The sequence below is a fragment of the Galeopterus variegatus genome, unplaced genomic scaffold (genome assembly GCF_000696425.1).
Source record: "Galeopterus variegatus unplaced genomic scaffold, G_variegatus-3.0.2 Scaffold590, whole genome shotgun sequence".
Classification (NCBI taxonomy): Eukaryota; Metazoa; Chordata; class Mammalia; order Dermoptera; family Cynocephalidae; genus Galeopterus; species Galeopterus variegatus.
This window is the reverse complement of record NW_007726701.1, coordinates 7,521-31,216: the sequence shown is the minus strand read 5'-3', so window position 1 is coordinate 31,216 and position 23,696 is coordinate 7,521. Positions and strand designations below refer to the sequence as shown.

General features: G+C 39.7%; 1 protein-coding gene across 1 annotated transcript; it reads left to right on the top strand.

Annotated features, from left to right (window-relative positions):
• The first annotated feature begins 18,317 nt into the window (after window positions 1-18,317).
• Window positions 18,318-23,390, top strand: FAM35A (family with sequence similarity 35, member A). Its single transcript, XM_008570318.1, has 2 exons — window positions 18,318-19,848; window positions 23,239-23,390. The coding sequence occupies exons 1-2, from the start codon at window positions 18,318-18,320 to the stop codon at window positions 23,388-23,390; spliced, it is 1,683 nt and encodes a 560-aa protein (XP_008568540.1).
• The last annotated feature ends 306 nt before the right edge of the window (window positions 23,391-23,696 follow it).

The following is a 23,696-nucleotide window of genomic DNA, read 5'->3' as shown; positions in this document are numbered from 1 at the left end:
GATCCTATATAGGGATGGCCAGTGCACTCACTGGCTGAGCGCAGTGCAGCGGGTCTCAAAAAAAAAAAAAAAAAAAAAAAAAAAAAGAAAATGAGTAGATAAATACAGAGTGGGGAGAAAATATTTCCAGCACATGTATCTGTCACAGGACTTTTATTTAGAGTATACAAAGAATTGCAATACCCAAATGAAAAGACATGAACAGACTTCCCCAAAGAGGATATACTGATGGCCAGTAAGCACTTGCAAAGGTACTCTGCATCATGTAGTCAGCAGGGAAATGCTAATTAAACTCACAGTGAGATACCATTTCCCGTCCTCTAGAATGGCTAACGAGAAAGACTGAAAATACTAAATGTTGGAGATAAAGTGACACAGCTGGAACTCATGCATGGCTGGTGGGTATGTAAAATGGTACAGCTACTTGAGAGAAGTGTTTGGCAGTTTCTAATGAAGTTCCACATCTGTCCTGTGATCTGGCAATTCCACTCCTAGATATTTAACAAATAGAAATGAAAACTTAAGTCCACAAAATTATGAATTTAAGAATGTTCATAGCAGTCTTTTTCATAATAGCCTAAAACTGGAAACAACTGAAATGACCATCTACAAATTGTGATAAAACAAATTGTGGTTTATTCACACAATAGACACTGCTAAGTAATAAAAAGTACTAAATGCAGACACATCCAGCAGTACAATTCAGGTGGATCTCAAGACCATCATGTTAAGTGAAATAATTTAGACATAAATGACCATATGTTGTATGATTTATACGAAGTCTAATATAAGGCAAAACTCTTCTACAGTGTTAGAAATCAGAAAATAGTTGTGGGGTGGAGGAGGAGGAGGAGGGAAACTTTTGAGAAAGGGACCAGAGGGAACTTACTGAGGTCCATGGAAGTGTTCTGTTTTGTTTTGGGGTAATGGTTACGTGGATGGAGACAGTTGTCAGTGGTCATTGAACAGAACTCTTAAGACATTATTGAATGTTTAGTTATGCTGGTCCTGAATGAATTTTAAAGGTAGGACTACAAGAATTTGATGACAAATAGGAAGTAGAGTATGACAAAAAGAGAAGAATCAGTGATGCCAAGGTTTTTGGCCTAGGGAGCTGGAAGAGTAGAATTGCCATTCGCTGAGATGAGTATGACTTTTTACAGAGAAATGTTAGGTCAGAAGTAGCAAAGTTTTCTTTTTCCTTTCTTATTTTGTTTTGTTTTTCATCTTTTGTGGGAGGTGGGTGGAGATGAGAGCAAGCACAGGGCTGGCAGGCAGGCAGACCTCTGGAACCCACCTTATGCTTATGAGATCATGATGACTGTCTAAAAGTTCAGTCCTTTTGGTGGTGTGTGGTGCGGGGGAGGGGTAAGTGAAGTGTGATACTTTGGGATTTCTCCTTCAACCTTCCTTATAAGGGTGACCGTGGACAAATTGACATCTGGCTGTCTGAGACATTTTCTAGTAAGGCTGGATCTGAAAAGGTTTATCCCATTGTCTATGACTTCATTATCCAGACCTGACAACCTGACTTTTTTTTTCCCCTTAGTTGCCAGGCACAGGTTAATTCTCTTTCCTGCCTCATTTAATTGTTATCTCTGTCTTGAGATTCTTAAGTGCATATTATAATTTTTAGGCACAGTTCAACCTATTTCAATTAGTATTTCATTGTTATTTAAACATTTTAACGGGAAAAATGAACAGAGTATTTCCCTTTACCTATGTTGTTCCTATTATAATATTTGTGATAAAATGCATTAGGCACACTCTTCATTAATAGAACATTTATTTATTTGATTCTTAACTAGGATGACTATATAATTTATCTCCAAACTGAGATACTTCTGAGTGTGAAAAGGAGAACTGACTCATCAGGGACACCAGGATAGCATACTTACAATAGGACTGTTCTGGACAAATCAGAATATTTGGTCACTGTATTCTTAAGGCAAAAAAAACCCCAGCTAGATTATGGTTCACCTCCTGTTTAAATGCTTGGACTTTACTGGGAGAAGGCAAATGCCTTAAAATAGGGGGTGAGAGGGAGAAATTTCCACTGTATTGCAAGCAGGAATAAGAGGCTCACCTGCACCGCACTAACCTTAGATGGTGATGAAGTCACTACAGATGTCTCACTTGAATGCCAAAGACAATTACTAGGGATATCAAAACTTATGCAAGAAGATTTAAGAAATCAGTTTTATCCTCACAGGTTTGTTTCAGTAGCTATTACTTCAAGATACTAGAATGAGTGATAGCTTTAAACTTCAGGGCCGGCCCGGTGGCGCACTGCTACAGTGCACCGTTTGGGAGCGCGGCGGCGCTCCCGCCGAGGGTTCGGATCCCACATACAGACCGGTTCCCGCTCACTGGCTGGGCGAGGTGCGGACGCAGCACCGAGGGTTGCGATCCCGTTGCCGGTCCCGGTCCGGTACGGGTGCGACACTGAGGGTTGCGATCCGTTGCCAGACACGAAAAAAGACAAAAAGGAAAAAAAAATAAAAATAAAAAAATAAACTTCAATTACTTTTGTTCTTGAGGGACAAATAATATATTTTTTCATAAGTCATGCAAAATGTGGAAATGTTCCATCACTTTAAATACTAGCATCTAGTGACTATTAGTAATTCTTAAGAGTAAAGAGTTTAGTATGAATGTGCATAGTACGTGGGTATTAGTACTCAATGGTATTTGTTAGCACAAATGAATTAAGATAACAAATTGGATTGGTTAAATGAGGTTAAAAGCATAAAAGAACTGTTTCTTTTTTACCACCACCTGTATCATCCACCATGGAGAATGTGTATATATTTTTAGTATTTCTTACATAGGAGAAAGATATTTTCTAGTCTTAAGGTAAGTAGTGGTAGACTGAATACTGTTTCTTTCAGATATGAGTGTATACATAAAATGAAATCTTTCCATATAATTTTCTGCACTTCACTTGTTTTACTTACTAGTGTACTAAGAAAAAATTTTTGTATGTCAGTGTATATTCTTCATAATTTTAAATGGCTGTATAATTTGCCTTTGGATGTACCAGAATTTATTGAGTTAGATCTCAATCAATGCACATTTTCCTCACTTCTCTTAAATTATAACCAATTCTGCTATGAACATCCTGTAGCCAAATCTGTGAGAAGGCATATGATGTTCTTCCCCTTAGGTTAAATTCCCAGAAGTATAATTGTGGGGCAAAAGGGATGCAGAATTTTAAGACTTTCCACATATATTGGCATCTTACCCTCCAGAAAGGTTTTACTACTTTAAACTCCTACCAGTATAAATTATTTACCTGCACACTGCACCTTTTTAATGAATCTTTGCTAGTTTGGTAGGTAAAAAGTGTTGTGTTTTCAGTGTTTCTAACCATGTACAATACTTTTTTTTCCCCTGCGATACTTACCTGCTTATCTCCCTAACCTATTTTTCTCTTACCTTGTGTATCTGCCCATGCTTGCATATTCCTCATATATTAGAGATGTTAATCCAAATGTAATTTAAAATGTGCTGTTTTTTCAATTTTTCAATAACTAGAGAATGCAAATAAAACAGTTGTAATAGCCCATTTCTTGCTTATAACAAAATACCTGGAACTGGGTAATTTGTAAGAAAACAAAAATTTATTTTTTATGGTTTCAGAGGCTGGGAAGTCCAAAGTTCAGGGAACACAGCTGGTGAGTGTCTTGGTGCTGGTGACAGTGACCCAGGGGTCTCACGTGGCAGAAAATGGCAGAGCAGAGAGAGAGAACTTCACATGTGCTCTTCTTTTAAAGCTCTCAAAACCATACTCATGACCACCATTATTAATTCATTCAGTAGGCATGGTCCTCAGAATGTAATCACCTCTTCAAGGCCCCACCTTTCAGTTACCATAATAAGATTTCTCACCCTTTTAACAGTCACAGTGGAGATCAAGGTACTAAGCATAAATCTTGGGGGACACAATCCATATCAACAGTATCTTTGCACTCTCACAGAATCACTTTTTAGATGCTCCCAAGGTTGTGGTTAAGACTGGCACCCTCAGCCATTGTTTGTAGCATTATAAACTGTCCAGTTCTTTTGCAAACAGCAATATAACAAATACTAAGAGCCATGAAAAGTTATACATCTTTGACCCAGTTATTCCATAGCTGGGAGTTTATCATAATAAAATAATTTAAAAGTAATGCTAAATGTACCAAATAATTTATTGCAGCAACGTCTATAGTAGTGACATGTTAGAAATAAGTTATTGAATTAGACAGTAATTGTTTACTAAATGAGATTCATTAAAATATTAAACTAGCATTAAAATGATTAGGAAGATTACTAATTGACCTAAAACAGTGGCAATATATGGATTGAAGCAGGATACAAAATTATTTCAATGTTATGATAACCACTGTGTAAAAATATGTGTGAAAACAAAAACATGAAGGAAAATACAATGGGTTGTGAGTGTCACCAAGTATGTGTGTGTAGTTTCTTAGGTTTAAAACTATAAAAAGCTGACATTTATTGAGTAATTACTATATGCAATCTCATAACCTCATTGTAAGATAGAAATTGATGTTATTCTTATTTGACAGATAAAGAAACTTAATTCTCATTTGACAGATAAATAAATTTAATTTATTATTCTGGATGTCTTAAAATATTTGCAGAGATAGAAGTAATAGTATAACGAATCCCATGTAACTATCACCTAGCTTCAACAATTTCAAGTTTGTGGGCCGGCCCGGTGGCGCACTCGGTAGAGTGCGGCGCTTGGGAGTGCGGCAGCACTCCCGCCGAGCGTTCGGATCCCATATAGAGACTGGTCCACTCACTGGTTGAGCGCGGTGCAGGCGCGACACCGAGGGTTGCAATCCCATTACCGGTCACGGTACGGGCGCGACACTGAGGGTTGTGATCCCGTTACCGGTCGCGGTACAGGCACGACACTGAGGGTTGCAATCCCGTTACTGGTCACGAAAAAAGACAAAAAGGAAAAAAAAAAAAAAACCAATTTCAAGTTTGCATTTTTTAGTAAGTTGCAGAGTAGGGATTTGAACCTACATCTGTCTTATTCCAAAACCTGTGCTTTTAATTACAATCCCTTTGGGGCTGGTCAGTTAACTCATTTGGTTAGAGCACAGCCTTATTACACCAAGGTCACGGGTTTAAATCCCTGTACTGATTGGCCACCAGGAAAAAAAAAAAAAGCTACAATCTTATGCTGCCTCTTCATTTGTCATTTGATGCTATTGAGTAACTTTAAGATTGCTTAGTGTTTTTGGTAAAGTAGATGTGCAAAGACATTATAACAGTGCAGTGGATTGAATTATGTCCCCTAAAACTCACTGAAGCTTGAATTGTGTCCCCCAAATTTTATGCATTAGAAACTTGGTCCCTACTGTAATTGTCAAGGGAAATCCTATCATAGTAATTGAAAGATGGAGCCTTGAAGAGGTGATTAGATTGTAGGACCATGCAGTAGTGAATGAATTAAAAATGGTGATCAGGGGCTTAGTTCTGAGGGATTTAAAAGAAGAGAGAGTAGAGTCTCTCTGCTCTCTCTGCTTCCACCATCTTGCAATGTGAGATCCCTGGGTTGCTGTTGCCACCACCAGATGGACTTTCGACTTCCCAGCCTCAGAAACAGTAAGCTTTTCTTTATGTCACCCAGTTCTGTGTATTTTGTTATAAGCAACAGAAACGGACTAATACAAACTGAGTTATTTTGGTTGGTAATAAGATGGAGAAAGCTTTTTTTTTTTAACCACATATATTTTGTAATAAGCATTTTTTAGTTGCAGTGTTCTGCAAAGACAAAACCTGATACGGTTCATCCTGCTTTATAAATGTTTGACCCATTCATCAGACTCTGACCACTCTAAAGATAAAGGGTACTGAAGTGGCCTTCTGCAGATTGAGAAATTGTGTAATTATTAACTCCAGTAATGGATGTGTACTTTCAAGTTTCATCTGGTATTAATGAGCTTTAACCCTCAGAGTATACCCAAACATGTCCTAGAATCATTGCAATTCATTAGTTGTTCATAAATTAGCTCTTCAGTATGTGTAATTTTGGTATGATAAATATTTTGTTTCTTCCTGTCCTCACCACTCTCCACCCCCCACCCTGTCCTGCTCACACACTCACAACTCCTATAAATTGCAGGATTTAGTAGCAGCAGACTTAGATATACATGAAGTCTTCTTTTTAAATGACTTTTTTGAATTAACAGGGCCACTTTCTAGTCAATTTTTGGGGGGCCCACTTACAGGGGAATTTATTTAGTCAAATATGTGAGGCATACTGAAATAACTGTTATATGTAAATAAACTTGTGCTTTATAGAACTTTTTTTTTTGTCTCAGGCATCCCATGTCCTGAGAGATCTCTTATCTTTCAAGGCCGCTTTGTGTCACCTTTGAGTGTTCCACCACTTTTCCCTGCTTTGAATATTGCCTTTAATTCTACTGTGATCCTGTCAAATGTAGTGATGCCGGAAATAGACCTTAAGTTTGGGAGAGAGGTTGGTTCAGTATAGATTTGTAAAGCTCAGTTGGGTATGTGGTAGTTAAATGAATTTGATTGGATGAAATTCTCCAGGGATATATGGAATGAGAAGAAGAGATGGCCCAAGGAAGATGAAATAGAGAAAGAAAAACCGGAGAGATAGAAGAACTAGTTAGGAGACTAGAAACTAAGGAAAGAGAGTTTCACAACTGGAGTGGCGAAGTACCATGAGTACTTATTTAGCAATTTGGACTTCATTGTTGTCTTAATAGAGATAGGAAATGAAGGTCAGATAGCAGGACATTTAGGAGAAAATGTTAAGTGAGGACACAGAAGCAGTGACTGTCTTAGATTCTTTTTACATATTTTGGAGATTCCCTGTAGCAGGACTGTTCCTTCAGTGAGGCAGTTAGGGCAGCTTTCCAGGGCCCTCTGTTGGGGTGGGCAGTGGGGATGCCTTAGGATCTGTAATACATTCCTTTTTTCTTTTTCCTTTTTTTTTTTTTTTTAAAGATGACCGGTAAGGGGATCTCAACCCTTGGCTTGGTGTTGTCAGCACCACGCTCAGCCAGTGAGCAAACCGGCCATCCCTATATGGGATCCGAACCCGGGGCCTTGGTGTTATCAGGACCGCACTCTACCGAGTGAGCCACGGGCCGGCCCCGACATTCCTTTTTTCTTTTTCCTTTTTTTTTTTTTTAAAGATGACCGGTGAGGGGATCTCAACCCTTGGCTTGGCGCTGTCAGCACCACGCTCAGCCAGTGAGCAAACCGGCCATCCCTATATGGGATCCGAACCCGGGGCCTTGGTGTTATCAGGACCGCACTCTACCGAGTGAGCCACGGGCCGGCCCCGACATTCCTTTTTTCTGAACATTATTAAAATCCAGTTTCAAAATTTTATGATTAACTCTAGTCCTAAGAGTCTGTGAAAAATGGAGATAATGGGCAGTCCCACATGGGTTGAGTTTTTTCAGGATTCTCCCTTCTAGGGACACCCCTGCTTTTAATCCTGTAGTAGCTCGTATCACTATTTTATTTTATAATTGTCACTTTGTCTCTCCTATCAGATCAGAAGCTCCTTGTTATTGTTGTTGCATTCCCAGTACCAAGCATAGTGGCTGGCACGTAGCATTAAGTATTTGTTACATGACGGGCCGGCCCGTGGCTAACTCGGGAGAGTGCGGTGCTGATAACACCAAGGCCCCGGGTTCGGATCCCACATAGGGATGGCCGGTTCGCTCACTGGCTGAGCGTGGTGCTGACAACACCAAGTCAAGGGTTAAGATCCCCTTACCGGTCATCTTTAAAAAAAAAAAAAAAGTATTTGTTACATGAATGATTGAACAAATAAACCTGTACATATCTGTCTTTTAAGCACAAAAGAATTCCAATTTGGTGGTCTCACAGAATCAAAAAAGTAGAATGTTTCAGGAAAGGAAGATTGATAAACAGTTTCAAATGGTAGTAAGGTGTAAGGATTGAAAACTGACCTTTGGATTTGGTTATTGGAAAGTCGTTAGTTTCCATAGTGAAAAGCGTTATAGCAAAATTGTTGGAGTTAAGTGAGTTGAAGTATAAATGGGAAGTGAGAACAAAGAAACAACATAGGAGAAGTTTGCTTTCTGTTTTGTTTTTAAAGATTTGAGTCTAAAGAGAAAAAAACCATTGGAGAAGAAACCCAAAGATTCAAGAGAGGAAAGTTCGTTATCATGGTAATTTTATGCATTTGATTTACATATACAGTGGTCCTTCAGTATCCATGGTGATGGGTTCTAGGACCCCCTTTGGATACCAAAGCCCATGGATGCTCAGGTCCCTTATACAAAATGGTGTAGTATTTGTATATAACCTGTGCCCACCCTCCTGTATACGTTAAGTCATCTCTAGATTACTTATACTGCCTAATACAATATAAATGTTATGTAAACAGCTGTTATACTGGGTCGTTTAGGGAATAATGACAGGAAGAATAAGTTTGTACACGTTTAATACAGATGCATCCATCTTTTTTTTCCCGAATATTTTCGATCCAAGGTTGGTTGAATCCAGGGATGTGGAACCCCTGGATGCAGAGGGCTGACTGTATCTAAGTATTCCCACCAACACTTAAGGATAATGTGTTTCCCCCTCTTCCATTTGATTTTGATATATATTTAAAATTTGATGTTTTTTGCTGTGCCGTTTGGGGCCTCCTAGTGGTGAATTTAATAATAACATGTTTTACTAATATACCAGTTAATCCTTACGCAGGTTATTCTTTCCACAAGGATTAAATGAGGGTGGGATATGTTATTGTAAAGCTACATGACTACCAACAGGGTTAGGGCTCACAGACCGCTCAAGCCCGTTGTACAGACTGGGTCACAAACCCTTCACATGCAGATCTACGAGCTAGGTAATAGGAAAAGTTCTTGGGAGCTGTGGGTAAAAAATTATTAGGCTTTAATCAGAGCTAGGAGCAGCTGCCCTAGTGCCCTAGTGGCCTCCTGGAGAGTCCTGAGAAGCACCATGTATCAGAGCTGTTAGTCCTTTATACATAACTCCATAACCCAGGACATCTGGGTGCACATGTGCAATTACAATAGACAATAACCAAGGAACACCTAGGCACACATGCATATTTATGTCAAATGCTCAGCAAGATTCAGAACATCTGAGGGGCCCTGACCATTTTCCTGTATTTTCCCAACAATCCACCCCTTCATGGTCCCTCGCCATCCAGTCTACATGTTCAGAATCTTCTGATGTTCCCTTAGTGAGGATAAATGACCCTTACACTTATATAACCTAGTGTCTGTTCAGTATGCCTTAAGGCTTGTCCTGTAGTTCTGTCCTTTCATCTGTTAGCCGCACATGTCCGGTTAGTAGTCATCATTGGGGTGATTTTCCATGGGAATCCTGTAGTCAGACTGATGGGAAGTTCAGTGCATATTCAGCCAACACATTGGTCACACGAACGTATGTATGTGCCCAGGCGACTCTGGTACCCACACCCAGAACACTGGTAGCTTCCACTGGAGAGGGTCCGCCCTTGTGGGGTCTCTCTTTTAGAATCCTGTCAGCCATAACTGCCATGTCCACCCCTTCAGGGATGGGGGTTGGGCAGATAGTCTTAGTCCCTTTTTTAAAAGACCATTGTATTGTTCAGTCATTCACGCTGCCTGGGGATGATATGGCACATGTAACTTCCATTGAATAGACAACTGGGAAGCCCGCTTCTGAATCTCATGGCCAGTAAAGTGGGTTCTATTATCACTCTCTATGACTACAGGCCGGCTGTACATGGCCTTAAGGCTATTCAGTGACTTCACAGTGTTTACCTGGTCTGGGGTCTTACAAGGCCATACAAACAGAAGACGTATCTGGAATTCTCTGACCTTGGCAGTGGTCCGACAAAGTCCACTTGCCATTGAGTCAGGGACACCCTTGCTCAAGTTATTTGCCCATCTGTATGGGGCACCACGTGGGAGTGTGGGCTCTCTTGAGCACATACTGGACAAACATGACAGGCATTCACTACATCTTCCCATTTTATAGGCAGCGCCCATCTTTGAGCCGCCATCCACGTGGTTTTGCTGCCAGCATGCTGCATTTGTCCATGTAACCACTGGGCTGCATCAGCAGCTGTGGCTTTCTCCAGCCATCTTACCTTAGCCAAGGCATCGGCTTTGTCATTGCCTGGACTGGCTAAGGGAAAGTGTCCTGTGGCAGGGAAAAGAGTTACTTCTTTCTCTTGTCTCAGTTCCCATAACTCTGGCCACATGGCTTGTCCCCACAGGGGTTGGTGGCCTACCATCCACTGTTGATATTTCCAAGTAGAAATCCAAAGGGTTAAAACTTTGTACACAGCCCAGCTATCAGTACAGATGGTTAATGGCCCAAGCTCATTTTTTTTTAATCACCATCCATACTGCTCTCAGCTCAGCCCATTGACTGCCTTGCCTTGTGCCATTTTTATAACACATGGTATCTGTGAAGGGCTGTACAGCAACAGCTGTCTACGATGCTGAGGGTCCCATGCCAGAGCCGTCTGTATACCAAGCTTGCTCTGTGATAGGTCCCTGTCCCTCAAGGAAAGGTTTAGCTTCCACCTCCATGGGTAAAGGTTGTGTCAAAGTTTCCTCCACAACCTCTACTGGTCCTAGCACAGTTTACAACTTTTTGGACAGAGGAGTCATTGACACAGTGCTTCTTTGTTCTATATATGCTCCCCATTTACCCAGAGTGGGAGTCTGAGCTATGCCTGTTTTAGGGGTTGTTGCCCATGTGCACAGCCAACCTAGTATGGGGTATGTCGTCCTTACTAGGACTTTGGCAGTTCCTGTGATAGCTTCAGTGGCAGAATACACAGCTGCTAACTATTTTTATGTTAGAGAATAATGCACTTCAGCCCCCTTCCAGAGCTGAGACCAGAATCCTACAGGTGTTTGGAATCAGTCTTATCTCTGCCAGAAACCCCATCCTAACCCTTCTTGGGTTATATGTACGTCTAATTCAAAAGGCTTAGTGGGATCAGCCACTTGTAAAGCCTGTACTTGCTGTATTGCCCTCTTTGTAGCCTGGTAAGCCCATTCTACTTACTCAGTCCAATCCCAGGGGGCTCCTTTCTTTGTTAATGCATACAGTGGGTATGCCATTTGGGCCATATGGGGTACAAAAGCTCACCAATACCCCAGAAGTCCCAAATATGTCTGTAGCTGAGCTACAGTTGTGGGTTGAGGGTATGCCTGTATTTTGACTATAATATCTTCTGGGATGACTCTCGTCTTACCTGACCAGACCACTCCCAAGAATTTGACTGACAGCCCAGGTCCTTGCACTTTGGCTGTGTTCACGGCCCACCCACATTGTTCCAAATGACTTAACAGCATTGGAGCTGCCTGGGTTAAATCTGCAAGAGAATCAGAGGTTAGTAACATATCATCAATGTAGTAAAACATTGTAACCATGCTGAGCCTAGTCCACTTGGCTAGGTCCCCAGCTACCAAACCATGACAGATGGTTGGGCTATGCAGATAACCTTGGGGAAATACTTGAAAGGTCCACTGTTTTCCTTCCCAGATGAAGGTGAACTGATCTTCGCTATCAGCCAAGACTGAAATAGAGAAAAAAGCATTTGCAAGGTCGAATACATAATGATAAGTCCCCAGCTGAGTCATCAGCTGGTCCATCAAGTCGTGAACTGAAGGCACAGCTTCATGCAAAGGAGGCACTACTTTGTTCAGTTTTCAATAATCTATAGCCATTCTCCAGGTACAATCAGGCTTTTTCACTGGCCATAGTGGAGCATTAAATGGGCTATGAGCTAGACAAGTGATGCCAACTTTGTCTAATTCCAATATAGTGGCACTTATGTCTGCATGTCCTCCTGGTAGGTGATACTGCTTTATGTTAACTACACATCTTGACTTGGGTAACACCTGTGGGTCATGTATAGCATATTCTCATAACACAGGCTTTAATGTCCATGTTTGCATCCAAGACTCTCCAACTGTTGTTTGCAGGTGCAAACCAAAAAGTACATCCATACCCAAGATGTATTCAGCTACGGGAGATTTATGTACATGAGGAGGTAATCTTCCTATGCCCAATGGCAATCACACAGCTTTGACCTCAGTAGTATGTCCTCCATAGCCATCTATATGAACTGTGGCCCCTGGAAACTTACCTGGATTGCCATATATCAGGCTACATTCTGCACCCATATCCACCAATGCCAAAACATGCTGCACATTTGTCCTTGACCAATGTATTACCAATTCGACATGAGGCCTCTGGTCCTCGCCTGCCCCCGAAAGATGAGCACCTTGGCCTGCTCCCTAATCAAAAAGGAAGAGTTCATCCACCTCCTCGGGAGCAATCAAAAAATCCTTTAAATCCACTGGGTGTACCTTGCTACCTGTTTCTGAACGTTTAGTGAAACACTGTTCAGGGTGCAATTGGTGCCACAAGGCAAACCAGGACAGCATTTGGTTGCCAGTCAGTTTTCTTGCTATTAACCCCTGCTGCAAGCAAGTCAAGCAACATCTGCTTACAGCTGATCTTGCTTGGTCCCCTTGGGATAAAATCCTGAGTATTTCTTGGGGGGTTGGTATTAGCCAGCTTTCGGACCCCTTTGCTTGTCTCCTCTACTTCACCCAGGTTGGCTATCATGGTCATTACTTCATGTATAGGATGACCAATGTATGGGGCCAGTATAGCTATCAGTGACCCAGAGGACATTGGTGGGGTATTTTGCAGCACTATGTCTGTCATGCTGCCTGTAAAACATTCATCATCCAGGCCATGGGTGTTCGTGTTAAACATGGACTGCCCCATCACCAGCTCCCAAGTTATTTGAACCAACTTGGCATATGTTTGCCATTTGCTCGCAATTTGGGGCAGTTCTTCAGCATTCACCCACCGTTCAGGCAGCTGCATTCATCCAGTTCATTAAGGGCCATTAATCTGGTCCTTGTGCATATCTGCAGCTATTTTGTAGTCACTGCCTCAGGGATGGGTGCATGGTAATGGAGGCAAACTTTTCTATCTCCTCACCAGAGCATATCACACTATCCACCCCTAGGTCCCATAACCACAGAAGCCAAGCAGCCAGGGGCTCTCCCTATTTCTGCCAGAACTGTCTCCCCAAGTTGACTAATTCGACCTGGGCATATGGAACATAGGTAGTGAATTGTGTCACCTGTGGATTGCCCACTGGTTGTCCACCTAGTCCCATAGGCTGCTCAAGCTTCAGTTTCTGATGCACAACAGGTTGTGCCTGGAGACGCATGGTCTCCCCCAACTCACCGCTGGGTTTTTCATTCTCCTTGGTGTGAGAAGCAGGGATGGCCAGTCACTGTACATCATCCTCCAGGACAATTATCTGGGCTTCCAACAACTCTGCTTTCTGCTTCGAATCTTGATCAGCTTGCAGTACAGTGAACAGTAGCCAGACTCTGGTCAGCAGATTAGTGGCTTCCGGGCATACATACTCAAGGATAGTAACATTTTCTTCCCCTCCCCAGGGGCTTTCCACTGCAAATCTTGAAGCTGAACTGCTTTGTGGAGTGCCTGGTCTATGCTGACTTGTGGTATAGTGAGCAGCAACCAGATCCCCGTCAACAGGAAAGTGGCCATCGGGCACAACATACTCAAGAGTAGCCACGTTTCCTCCTTCTCCCAAGGGGCTATTGGCTCCCGTACCTGCTCAGAATCCTGCCAACTACACCAATTGTAAAGCTACACGACTACCAACAGGGCTAGGGCTCACAGACCGCTCAAGCCCGTTGTACAGACTGGGTCACAAACCCTTCACATGCAGATCTACGAGCTAGGTAATAGGAAAAGTTCTTGGGAGCAGTGGGTAAAAAATTATTAGGCTTTATTCAGAGCTAGGAGCAGCTGCCCTAGTGCCCTAGTGGCCTCCTGGAGAGTCCTGAGAAGCACCGTGTATCAGAGCTGTTAGTCCTTTATACTTAAGTCCATAACCCAGGACATCTGGGTGCACATGTGCAATTACAATAGACAATAACCAAGGAACACCTGGGTGCATGTGCATATTACGCCAAATGCTCAGCAAGATTCAGAACATCTGAGGGGCCCTGACCATTTTCCTGTATTTTCCCAACAGTTATTATACTAATTATAGGCATGCTTAGGCCTTTGATTTGCAGTGGGTCAAAAGTTGACACCTAAAATTAGTATAATTTTGTTTCCTTAGTACTAATTCACTATAATAAGCAGTATGAAAATTACAGTATGTCTTTATTTTAGCTACTAATATATTAACAGCTGCAATCACTGCAGTCAGCTCTTATACTGAAATGTTAGATATATGGCATTATATAACTATTGGAACACTATATGCAGTTTGAATATTGTGAAAGAAAAGCTTGAATTACCAAACAAAAACAATTTGATTATTATGAAAATAAAACACATTGATTATTTATCACAATATTACTTTTAAAATATAGAAATATTAAAAAAAATCATCTGTAATCTTGCTTCTCAATGTTTTTCTTTCTAAGATTTTTTTTTTTTTTTGGCACCTGGCCAATAAAAGGATCAAACCCTAGACCTTGGTGTTATCAGCACCATGCTTTAACCAACTGAGTTAACTGGCCAGCACTCTAGGATTTTTTTTTAATATTATGAAGTATTTCTGAATAATATAAGAAACACCTCTGTAACCACACTTAGTTAAAAAAATAAAACATGTTCAACACGGGTGAAGCCCTCTCATATTCTTTACCCACCACATCCCCATTCCTCCCTCCCAAAGGTAACAATCCTGAATTTGGTGATTTATTCTCAGGCATATTTTAAAACTTAACATATTGGCATCATAAGTTATATATTCTTCAAATTATTTTTTTCACTTAAAATTATGATTGTATGATGTATCTATGTATATTGTGATGTATGTGTACAAGAGTTTTCCAGGGCAGAAACTTGGAAGTGGAATTGTTTTGTTACATGATATGTGCATCTTCAGCTTTACCGTGTTTGCCAAATTGTTCTTCAAAGTGGTGCGCTAATTTACTCTTCCACCAGCTGTGTAAGAGTTCCTCAATCTTGCGTATTTATGTTTAAAATTTTTAATGTTTAAAAATGTTTAAAATTTACCCCAGTCCTGTGGGTGTGAAATAGTATTTTTTAAAAACAACAAAAAGGAGGACTTGTATTATAGGATATTTCAAACATATGTTGTTGGGAAAAATAAGAAAATATCAAAGCCCCTCAGATGTTCAGAGTCTTGCCAAGCATTTGCTGTAAATATCCTCAGGGGTTCCTTGTGACTACTTAAGGTAAGTTGTGTTTGGGCACCCAGGTGTCCAGGGTTGTGCACTTAAGTATAAAAGACTAACAGCTCTGATCCCCAGTGCTCCTCAGAACTCTCAGAGGGGCCACTAGGACAGTTGCTCCTGGATCTGAATAAAACCCATTCATTTCTCTATACCCACAGCTCCCAGAGCCTTTTCTTTTTTCTCAGAACTCTCAGAGAAGCCACTAGGACAGTTGCTCCTAGATCTGAATAAAACCCATTCATTTTTCTGTACTCACGGCTCCCAGAACCTTTTTTTTCTATTACCTAGCTCACAGACCTGTGTGTGGAGGGTTTGTAACCTCATCTGTGCAACAGACTCGAGGGGTCTGTAAGCCCTAGCTTTTCATATGTAAAAGTAGATTGATTAGTGCAGTGAACCCCTGTGTGTTCTATCACCCCGCCTCAACAATTATCAACAATGGTCATCTTGTTTCATCTACACCCTCACTGCCTTCACCCTTCCAGTTATTTTAAAGAGATTTGAGATGTCACACCATTCTATCTACAAACACTCATTATGCATCTGTAGAATATAACTCTTTTATTTATTTTTGTAGCTGTCCAATGTGGGGATCTGAATTCTTAACCTTGGGGTTACAACACTGCACTCTAACCAACCGACCTAACCAGCAAGCCATGAACAACTCTTTTAAACATAACCTCAGTGCTGTGGGTTGAACATATCCCCCAAAAGTTCATGTGTTGGAAACTTGATCCTTATTGTAACTATTAAGAGAGTGGGAAATCTGATTATGATGTTTGAAAGTTGGGGTCTTTGGGAGATAATTGAATTGTAAGGACTAGGTCCTCGTGAATGGACTAACCCTTTCACAGAGTAATGGGGTGATAGTTTAATGGATTGTCATGGGTCTGGACTGGTGGCTTTGTAAGGAGAACACATGAAAGGGCTCTTGCATTCTTGCCATGTGATACTCTGCATTGCTATGGGACTCTGTACCAAGAAGAAGGCCCTCACCAGATGTGCACCCAGAACCCTGAACATCCCAGCCTCCAAAACTGTAAAATATAAATTTCATTTCTTTATGAATTAGCCAGTTTCAGGTATTCTGTTATAAGCAACAGAATACAGACTAATACATTCATAACATTATCCCACTAAAAAAATAACAATAAGCTCTTAATGTTCTTATATCAATCAGTTTGTTTTTCTTATATTCTTATAATATTTTTACACTTGTTTGTTGAAATCAGGATCTAAATAAGGTTCATACGTTATAATTGGCCTCAATCAGCAGGTTTTCTCAGTGCTCATTTATAGCATCTGTCTTTGTGATGTTAGCAGCCATGAACAATCATTGCCTAGAAGAGCCATTACTTCATTAGGAGTTCCGAAACAATAATATTCTATCATTCCTTTTTTGTTTATTAGAGTAATTCTACAAAGAGAGTTTTCTCATCAAGTAGTTGGTCATCTTGAGATACTTGTTAGTATAGAAAGACAGCATAAAATTTCTTTCCTCTCATCAGTTTTTCTTTTTTTTTCTTCTTTATTTACTCATCAGCTTTTAAAACAATTAGTCCCCCAGCATCTTCTAAAGGTGATCATTGAGTGAGTTCGCCTTAGTTATCTTTATGAACTTATGGATTTAAACATATTTGATGTGTTCCCTGTACTCTAACCAGAAGTCACTAATCATACTGTGGTTTTTCATGACTCTGCCCTTTTACAGCTGCCATTTCTTTTGTTTGAGATGCTCTTAGACACAATGCCTGCCTTCCACAGTAGCATTCTTCTCCGGTAGATTGTTATTGTTTCCTATTTATAGCTTATGGTATTATTACATAATTTTGAAACTATTAATTTTGTATTTAGTATGTTTCTCTCCTTTTTGTTTTTTAAAAACCAGGCCAACAGTTCCCTTAGGCCAAGAACCCTATCTGTATTTTTGCCCCTGTACCACTGTTAGAATGTTTTTAGTGAACTCTAGGAATAAATGTATTTAGTAAATACTTATTGAAAGTCAGTTATTATCAGGTAAACTAGTATAATTTTTTATGTTTATCTCAGTAAGTATGATGCTTACTTAAATGTACTTATATCACGTGCCACAGGTAGTGAAAACAGGTATAAATAATAATGACTTTCTTTTTTATCCATATGCTACAAAATGCTTTTATTAATCTATATTGTATTTAAGGAAGATTTAAAAAATGTAGAAACAATTATTATTATTATTATTTTTTCCTTTTTGTCTTTTTTACTGACCGGTGACGGGATTGCAACCCTCGGTGTCACGCCCGTACCGGGGACCGGCAACGGGATCGCAACCCTCGGTGTTGCGCCTGCACCGTGCTCAGCCAGTGAGCGGGAACCGGTCTCCACATGGGATCCGAACCCTCGGCGGGAGCGCCGCCGCGCTCCCAAGCGGCGCACTCTCCAGTGCGCCACCGGGCCGGCCCTAGAAACAATTATTGATTGTGCTGATAGATTGGTGTGAAGATAGATAATATAGTCACTTGTACACTTTGAAGAGAGACTCAGTGTTTTATTTTCTCTACCTCCTGGTTTGAGCCTTCTAATTTGGTCTGGGGAATTGAGTTCACAGTTGGAGGAAAGAGGCCCTAAACTTACTGAGGTAATCTAAGGAGTAAAGAAAACAGGTAAGTTAAAGGTGACTATAATACCATTAAATAAATGCCCTTTTCCCTCCTTCTTTACTAACTTATTATTTAAATAGGGCAAGTTTTTACAGCATAAGACATGAACATACTAAGAATTAATTTACGTGTTTAAGGTTACTATACTTAGCTTTATTTCCCTTAAAGAGAGTCTTTAGGTGAAGATTTTTTGTGAATATTTAAATTTTTTGTTATGATTCCTTGTGCACTTATAAATTTTATAATTAAATGGCACATCAAAATAAATCATCTCTGTTATATTTTGGTTCATAGTTTGGATTAATTTTCTTTTGTACATTATTAACTTGTTATCAATATATAAAAATCTACTGACAAAATGTTAATTTTGGATTTTTCATTTTTATCAGAAACCATGAGTGGAGGATCTCAAGTTCACATTTTTTTGGGTGCTCCAGTTGGTCCACTAAAAATGACAGTATCACAGGACACAACTTCTTTAATGTCCACTGCTGACCCCTGGAAAAAAATTCATCTTTTGTGCGGTCAACATTCTTTACGTCTGAGCGATGAAAAACATAAGCACAAAAATCTTGAAGACCGTGAAGTCCAAGAATCTATTGGCCCTCCAGATCTTCTTAGTGGTCATTTTCTAGTGAACTCTATGAGTAGATCTGTTCTTATGAAAGATGACTTTAAATGTTGTATTACTGAAACACAGAATATAAAATCACAGAAGATTCACCCCTCAGGGCTCAGTGATGTGACTAATTCTAATGTGGAAATATGTGGATTTAAGGGCAGAGTCTATCATTTAACTGAAGAAGAAAAGTGTCAAAAGCTTCAACATGAAAATAAAAAAATTACAGAAGAGCAGCCTGAAAATAAGTCAAATACATGTGGTCAAAACTTTCAAACAGATTCCTTTTGGTTAGATCACAAGTGTGCAGCTGTACTGGATTTGGTCTGTAGTACTCAACAAATTAATATAGGGCCAGAATCTGTAGGAACAAAATGTGTGCCAACGGAACATCACGAAATACAAAACCAACGTCCGGAATTCTTTTCTAATACAGTAGATAAGCCAAGGTCTGAAGGAGCCGTTAGGAAGGTCCCAAACCTTAAAATATCTACTGATACTGAATTTCTCAGTATAATGACTGCCAGCCAGGTTGCTTTTTTAGCTCAAACGAAGGATAAAGGGCAGAATTCTATAAATAAAGGGACCATAAACATGGAGATTGAACCAAAGGCAAGTCATGGGGAAATAAAAACTGAAGAAAACTCAATTCAGCCTAAGGGCGACTTTGCAGAAGTATGCGAAAGTGGACAGAACGAAGCATATTCCTTGGAACTTTTCAGTTCTGTTTGTCCTGAAGCAAAAAGTAGCCACAGTCAAATAAACTCTGATAAAGGTCTGGAAGAAAATACAGAATCTCAAGAACTTTTCAGCGCTGAAGATAAACTACCACCAAACGAGATACATATTGAGTTGTGTAGCTCAGGAATACTGTGTTCCCAACTAAATACCTTTCACAAAAGTGCTGTGAAAAGAAGTTGGACCTCTGAAGAGAAATCAGGCCATTTTAAAACTCTATGTAAAGTCCCCCACGTATCTAAGAAAATGAAGCTAATTTCTAATGTAAGAGATTCTGCCGTAGCATTGGACCGGAGGAATGTGTCAGAATTTAAGGGTATTAAAAAAACATCATTAATAAAAAATTGTCATTCTAAAAGTCAGAAGTATAATTGTTTAGTTCTGGTGCTATCTCCATGTCATGTGAAAGAAATAAACATAAAATCTGGACCAAATTCTGGCTCTAAAGTGCCCTTAGCAACAATTGTAGTAATTGACCAATCAGAAATTAAGAAGAAGGTTTTCCTGTGGAGGACTGCAGCGTTTTGGGCACTTACAGTGTTTCTCGGAGATATAATTTTACTCACAGGTGAGGTCATCATGGTATAGTGGTAGTTTATAGAGCTGTGGCTTTTTTGTGCTTTTTGTTTGTTTTTTCTCCCAATTTAAGTCTTCGAGGACTCGTTTTTTTATCATTTGTCTGTTCTGGGCCCAGTGTGATTGGTCCCTTCATGGCATCCATGGTGTTCCCCTTGCCATTGCGCAGTGTCCTGTGCACTGCCATTTCTTTCTTTTTTTTTTTTTTTAAGATGACTGGTAAGGGGATCTCAACCCTTGGCTTGGTGTTGTCAGCACCAGGCTCACCCAGTGAGCAAACCGGCCATCCGTATATGGGATCCGAACCCGGGGCCTTGGTGTTATCAGCACCGCACTCTCCCGAGTGAGCCACGGGCCGGCCCTGCACTGCTATTTCTAGACCTCTGTTCAACTCATTTAGTTCTGTTCTTCCTTTCTACTCATCATCTCTTTTAAGAAACCTTCCCTGCTCTTATTCACTCACCGTGTAAGTGTTCAGGTCATATCATTAGGCTCTTTTTTGTTTTCTTATGGTTTTGTCTATATATGACTTATTTTTAACCCTTTTCTTTAACTGTATCAGCAGTCTTATGAAAGAACAGTATTTCTGCTACTTAATGCTAATAATGTCGTGCATATTACAGTCTTACTGAGGGAACATATGTAGACTTCTATTATGTTTTTTATTATTAAAATTATGTTAATCACATTTAGAAATATGGAAAGGAAAATACTCCTACTATTATACCAACTTCATTTAGCCACCAGTAGAGTTTTGGGGCGTTAGCTTCCAGTTGTTTTCTCTATGCTCCTTAAAATGTGTGTGTGTTTGTATAAATATATATATAACAGCTGGTATTTATTGGGAGCTTACTTTGTATCTGAGCCTGTTTCAGACTCTACATGTATATCTCATTACAACAACTTTATGAGGAAGGTACTGATTATTATCCCCATTTTCTGGCTGAGGAAACTGAGGCCCAGAGAAGTAAAGCAGTTTGCTTGATGGCACACATCTAGGAAGTGGCAAAGCCATGATTTTACCTAGACTCCAGAATCTATACTTCTACTATAAAATTGTAATCATAAAGAATAGTGGGGGAAAAAAAAGAAATCTGTACTTTTCCATTGTCCTAAGTAGTGAAATTATATTTACATAGAAATTTATGGGTGAAATCCCATTTTAATTAATAGCATTCAATTGTACTTTATTGTATCTCTGACTTGGATAGCTCGTACTGCGTATTAATAGTCACCCCAAACTGAGAAATTCTCTTTAACAGTTGTATTCCAGATCACGCATATTCCATTTAGTAACACAGTAGACATTTTGCTGTTATACTTTTAGCAATAGAGGGAAGAAATGCTGTAAATAAGGATTGTCTGAGGGAGACTATTGACTAGAATTAGAAGAGGACCTTGGCCTTAACCAGGGAAACCACAGTGTTTAAAGAACAGGCAGAAGAGGAGCTAGGAGCTGGGGCATGTCAGTGAGTGGAAAGCCTCCCAGTTGTAGTACTACCTGCAAGGTGTAAGGCTGCAGGTATTATTTCTTTGGCAATTAATGCCTCATTGTAGATGAAAAAATATTGTTCTGGTTTTTCTTGTCTCATTAACTTGTTTAATTTGAGCTTATGTTACAGAGCTGAAATCTAAATTTGGAATGTTGAGAAAATTAGGTTTCTCAGAGTGTACCCTGGACCATGGTTATTTTACCAAGGCATTTACTGTCACTGTGTGAGCCTTCCAGGAGGTCTTTTCCTAGGAGATGGAAACTCAACCCGGCAATCTCTAGCAATAGTTATTAACAGCTAGGTGACATTCTGTCAAGTGATTTTACCACAATTTACTTAACCATCTTCTTATTATCGAACATTTAGGTTATTTCTGTAAACACCTTTTTAAAAAAAGTATCACGTTTTTGTGGCATTTTTTGCATTATTTCCTTAGGAAAAAGTATCTTGTTCACCCATTTCTGAGTAAGTTTTTTTGTGTGTGTGAAACAGTGAGTGGGAAGCAAGGGTTGCACTGCTTTTTCCTTCACCCACCACCAGGAATTAACATGTCACTAATCCAGTAGAGGCTGTACAATCCCAATTTTCAGAAGGCTCTCATTGAAATTTCTCATTTGTTCCTTTCTTCTGAAGAGCAGGCATCTCGAAGGTCAGATCATGAAAAAAGTCTTGAAAGCTGTGCTAGCTCTTTCTGGTTAGGCAGTGGAGAGCCACTTTTATCCAGCGACCTGATCTCATTAATGCTCTAAATAAATCACTAATTAGCATTGCAGGACATGGATTGCAGGGGGAAGGGGACCCGTTAGGAGAGAGAGGAATGTGTGAGGTAAAATGGTAGCAGTGGCAAGGCAGTGGGCAGATTAAAGAGTCAGAGTCAGTAGATGGGGGATTGGGGACAGAAGGTGGGAAGAGAGAGGCCAGCTGACTTCAGATTTTGGTTTACATGACTAGCAGCAAAGTGCCAACAAATGGGATGGGTCATATGAGAGGAAAGGCAGGTTTAGACAGTGCTGAGTTTGGGGAGTTAATAGAATACCCAGGAGGGACTGTCCATTAGTCAGTTAGATAAAAGAGCCTGAAGCTGAGGAGAGGGCCTGGAATATAAATTTGGAAGTAGTCACTTGGAATTTATGCATCGTTGTTTTCCTTTCTCATCTCCAAATTATTTTGCTACCGTTAATATATGTTTATATTTCTAACACTTTGTACACTGATTATATTCTGAGAGAAAGCCCTCTTTCTTTCTCTTTACAACTTACAGATCTTGTTCTACCTAGTTTTATTCCTACCTGTTGGTATGTTTAGTTCCACCAAATGGTTCTTCTCTATTCATCTTAGATCAGACAGCTCCATCTTTCCTACTGGAATGTGTTTGCTACCTCCAAAGTCTTTCACTTTTAAGATCTGTAAAAGATGATTACCATGCTATTGAGGGAAAAATCAAGTCCTTTAAGGATGCATTATATTATATTCAGATATTTTTATAGCAGAATGGACCAATGCATACTGAATATTCTTGTAGGCACTACTGCTTTGGAACCATTACTTTGCTTCTTTATCCTAAAATATTTATTTCTAATTTATCAGAAATATGCATTTTACCATTTGCTGTATGTATGAAAACCATTAAACCTTTCTCTGTAGAGCAGTGAGATTCCATATTCATATCATTTAAATGCATGGAAGCAATTTTATTATTTTATCTGCAGACATTCCTAGGTTCAGATTTGGATTTGCTGTTTTACGTTTTGTGCCTTTAGGCAATTCACTTAACCTATCTGAACTTTAGTTGCCTGGCATCTGGTATACATAGTATTTTGCTATGATTGGTAAGTTAAGCACAGCGTGAAAGAATTTATGGCATGATAAGAACCTTTTTTCCTCTCTAGATGTTACTATCCGTGAGGATCAGTGGGTTGGTGAGACAATACTGCAATCAACATTTACCAGTCAGCTATTAAATCTTGGGAGTTATTCATCTGTCCAGCCTGAAGAATGTAAGATTTTGAATGTAATCATTTTGAATGTAATCATTTCTTAGTATTTAAAGTATATAAACAGATTAGAGTTAAAATGGTTCTTTTACAAAATGTTTTCTAAACAGTTAGCTGGAGAGTATTGGTTTATTTTCTGTAGTAAGAATGAAAATAGAATTTTAAAAAATGAACGTGTACATTGTAAATCACATTTATTTTAAGAAGTGTTGGGTTTCATGTTTCATTTTCTTATTTTTCTTATGGAGTCAGTATAGTGGTGGTTCTTAACCTTTTAGGGAGTCATAGACCTCTTTGAGAAGCTATGGGCCATTTTTCCAGAAAAATGGACTTACATAAATAGACACAAAATT